The sequence below is a fragment of the Amborella trichopoda genome, chromosome 2, assembly GCF_054954075.1.
Source record: "Amborella trichopoda isolate Santa Cruz 75 chromosome 2, AtrichopodaSantaCruz75HAP2 v2.0, whole genome shotgun sequence".
NCBI lineage: Eukaryota > Viridiplantae > Streptophyta > Magnoliopsida > Amborellales > Amborellaceae > Amborella > Amborella trichopoda.
The window spans coordinates 53,199,818-53,202,060 of NC_142337.1; the positions used below are offsets into that span (position 1 = coordinate 53,199,818).

The following is a 2,243-nucleotide window of genomic DNA, read 5'->3' on the forward strand; positions in this document are numbered from 1 at the left end:
GTTAGAATATCTCATTCATATATATATATATATATATATATATATATATATATATATATATATATATATATATGGGTAAGCTTTCTATGCTTCCCCTATAGCATAGAAGTTCTATCCTCCCCCTTATCCAACTGTCCATTATATGTGAGATAATCTAAACTTCACAACCCTTCAAATTATTTGATTTTTTGGAGGCCATGGTGGACTCGAATATAACTTAGGTGAGAGTCCGCTGCCTGAGCCGAGTTCTAAAACACTGCATTATATACACAAAGTCAAAAGTTGTGTACGCTAAATCAAAATTTTTTATGTAAACCAAGTCAAAAGTCATGTAACTACCTGTCATGTTACAACCATACCTCCTCTCAAAGCAATGAGAAACACACAAGTTTTTTCCATTTCAATAGGGCAGACAATTGTCTTATCATATAATTCCCCAGAAGGAATTTTACATCACCAAAACAAAGTTGAGAATTTCACATTACCAAAACAAAGTTGCTGACGGTTTCCCAAATCAAGCAAGTGGTGAAATTATTTTACATAACACACTTATATTTCTACTATAGTTTAACAAGAAAAGAAACGAACAGAAAGAAGAAACAAGCCACAATCAGAATCATGGTTACATGAAGACCACAGAGTAATATAGAGAGTACTACTCATCAGGAAAAGCTTCAATAATGGCCTGTAGTGTTGGAAGCGATATGATATTGCATTTGCTGAAACCTCCTTGGCTCAATAGAGTCCTCCACTCTTTTTCAGTCCTTTCTTTGCCTCCTGGGGCTAATGCAAGCATCAAGAGGTCAAATGCCAGCCTTGAGTCTGCAAAAGCACTTGTATCATCCTCAGGACGCAAGACTGCATCGACGATGATCAACTTCCCACTGTTCTTTGGGATTGCTTTCTTGCACTGGTCCAAGATTTTCACACAATCGTCGTCGTCCCAATCGTGCAATATCCACTGGACCAATTTGAAATGAACAATTTTCTCAAGCTCAGAATGGGAGAGACAAGAAAATGGAATGGAGGGAGCATTAAATCCAAGATTTTTTCACAATCAATGAGAGGGAGGAAATAGAGAAAGATGAGGATACAAAATTTCTTCTTCACTGTCCAGTAAATCAGAAAACTACAACAAATAAAGGAGAGAGTATGCAATGTGCCAATACCTTCATGAAAACTGCATCGGCATGAGGGATAGAGATGAACATGTCACCGCTGACATTAACCACACCCGGATGCTCTGGTGCACTCGACACAACATGCGGGAGGTCAAAATTAATGCCTGAGATATGCGGGTGCGCCTTTACTATCGCAATCACCGCGGTCCCTGTGCCACCACCTACGTCAACCAATGATGTCAAGCCTGCAAACCCTGATTTATACTGGGAGAGCAAGGCATCAAGAACCACCCGAGCGTCGCTAGCCATGGCCTCATTGAATATCTCATTGCTACCTGGATTATTTAGCGCATACTTAAATATCTTGCTACCATGGGCCTTTTCAAAGGCATTGCCCCCTTCCACCACACACTGGCTCAAGCACTGCCATGGTGCAAGGAATATAGGGTGGTTCAGCATCGTAAGCATGGGAGCAAGGCCCGATGTCCCCGGCCTCACCAACCATTTAGAGGCACGAGTGAGGCCATAGTAGGCCTCCCCCTCCTTCACCTCTTCACTAAACACGCGCTTCTTCACCAAGAAACGCATGACTCGTGAGAGACACCATGAGTCGGGGGAGGGAGCTTGCAGTGAGGTGATAATCTCTGAGAGGGTGAGGGGTTGGCCTTTGGCATGGATTAACTGGGGTATGCCGAGCTCGACCGCACACTTGAGTGTGAGACTGTCGGCGAAAGCTAAGGTGAGCTGCCAGAACTCAGCTTGGCCACGTGCATCCTCATCCTGCATCTCCATCTTTTGTCCTTGTACGTTCCTAATCTTCTGATTATATAGGAATCAAAGGCTGGATCTATTGGAAATTTTTTTTTTCTTTTTTGACCTTTTTTAATTCATTCTCTTTCATGTAGTCACCAGAATCTTTTGGCCAGGTCCATATAAGGCAAGTATGAGGATTTTCTTTTTTTGTTTATTTCTCTTTGAATGGTATTGGAAGTAGGGCCTTATTGTTTATATGTTTTTTATTAGAAATTGATGCCTGAAGTGGGTTGGCTTTTCTCCACTTCTTCTATTTCTATTTCTATTGTGAAATGTAATGGAAGGTGTGTGTGTGTAAGAGAAGGGGGG

The 2,243-nt window shown here is 41.6% G+C and overlaps 1 protein-coding gene across 1 annotated transcript; it reads right to left on the reverse strand.

Annotated features, from left to right (window-relative positions):
• Window positions 1-379: 379 nt before the first annotated feature.
• On the reverse strand, window positions 380-1,933 carry LOC18431505 ((R,S)-reticuline 7-O-methyltransferase). The gene is made up of 2 exons (XM_011624009.3): window positions 1,170-1,933; window positions 380-961 (listed from the first exon to the last, which is right to left on the reverse strand). The coding sequence occupies exons 1-2, from the start codon at window positions 1,911-1,913 to the stop codon at window positions 656-658; spliced, it is 1,050 nt and encodes a 349-aa protein (XP_011622311.2). The 5' UTR covers window positions 1,914-1,933; the 3' UTR covers window positions 380-655.
• Window positions 1,934-2,243: the final 310 nt, after the last annotated feature.

Coding starts and splice junctions, on each gene's coding strand:
- LOC18431505 (XM_011624009.3), bottom strand. CDS start 1,913: ATGGAGATGCAGGATGAGGATGCACGTGGCCAAGCTGAGTTCTGGCAG. Junction 962..1,169: donor CCGATGCAGTTTTCATGAAG/GTATTGGCACAT, acceptor AAATTGGTCCAG/TGGATATTGCACGATTGGGA.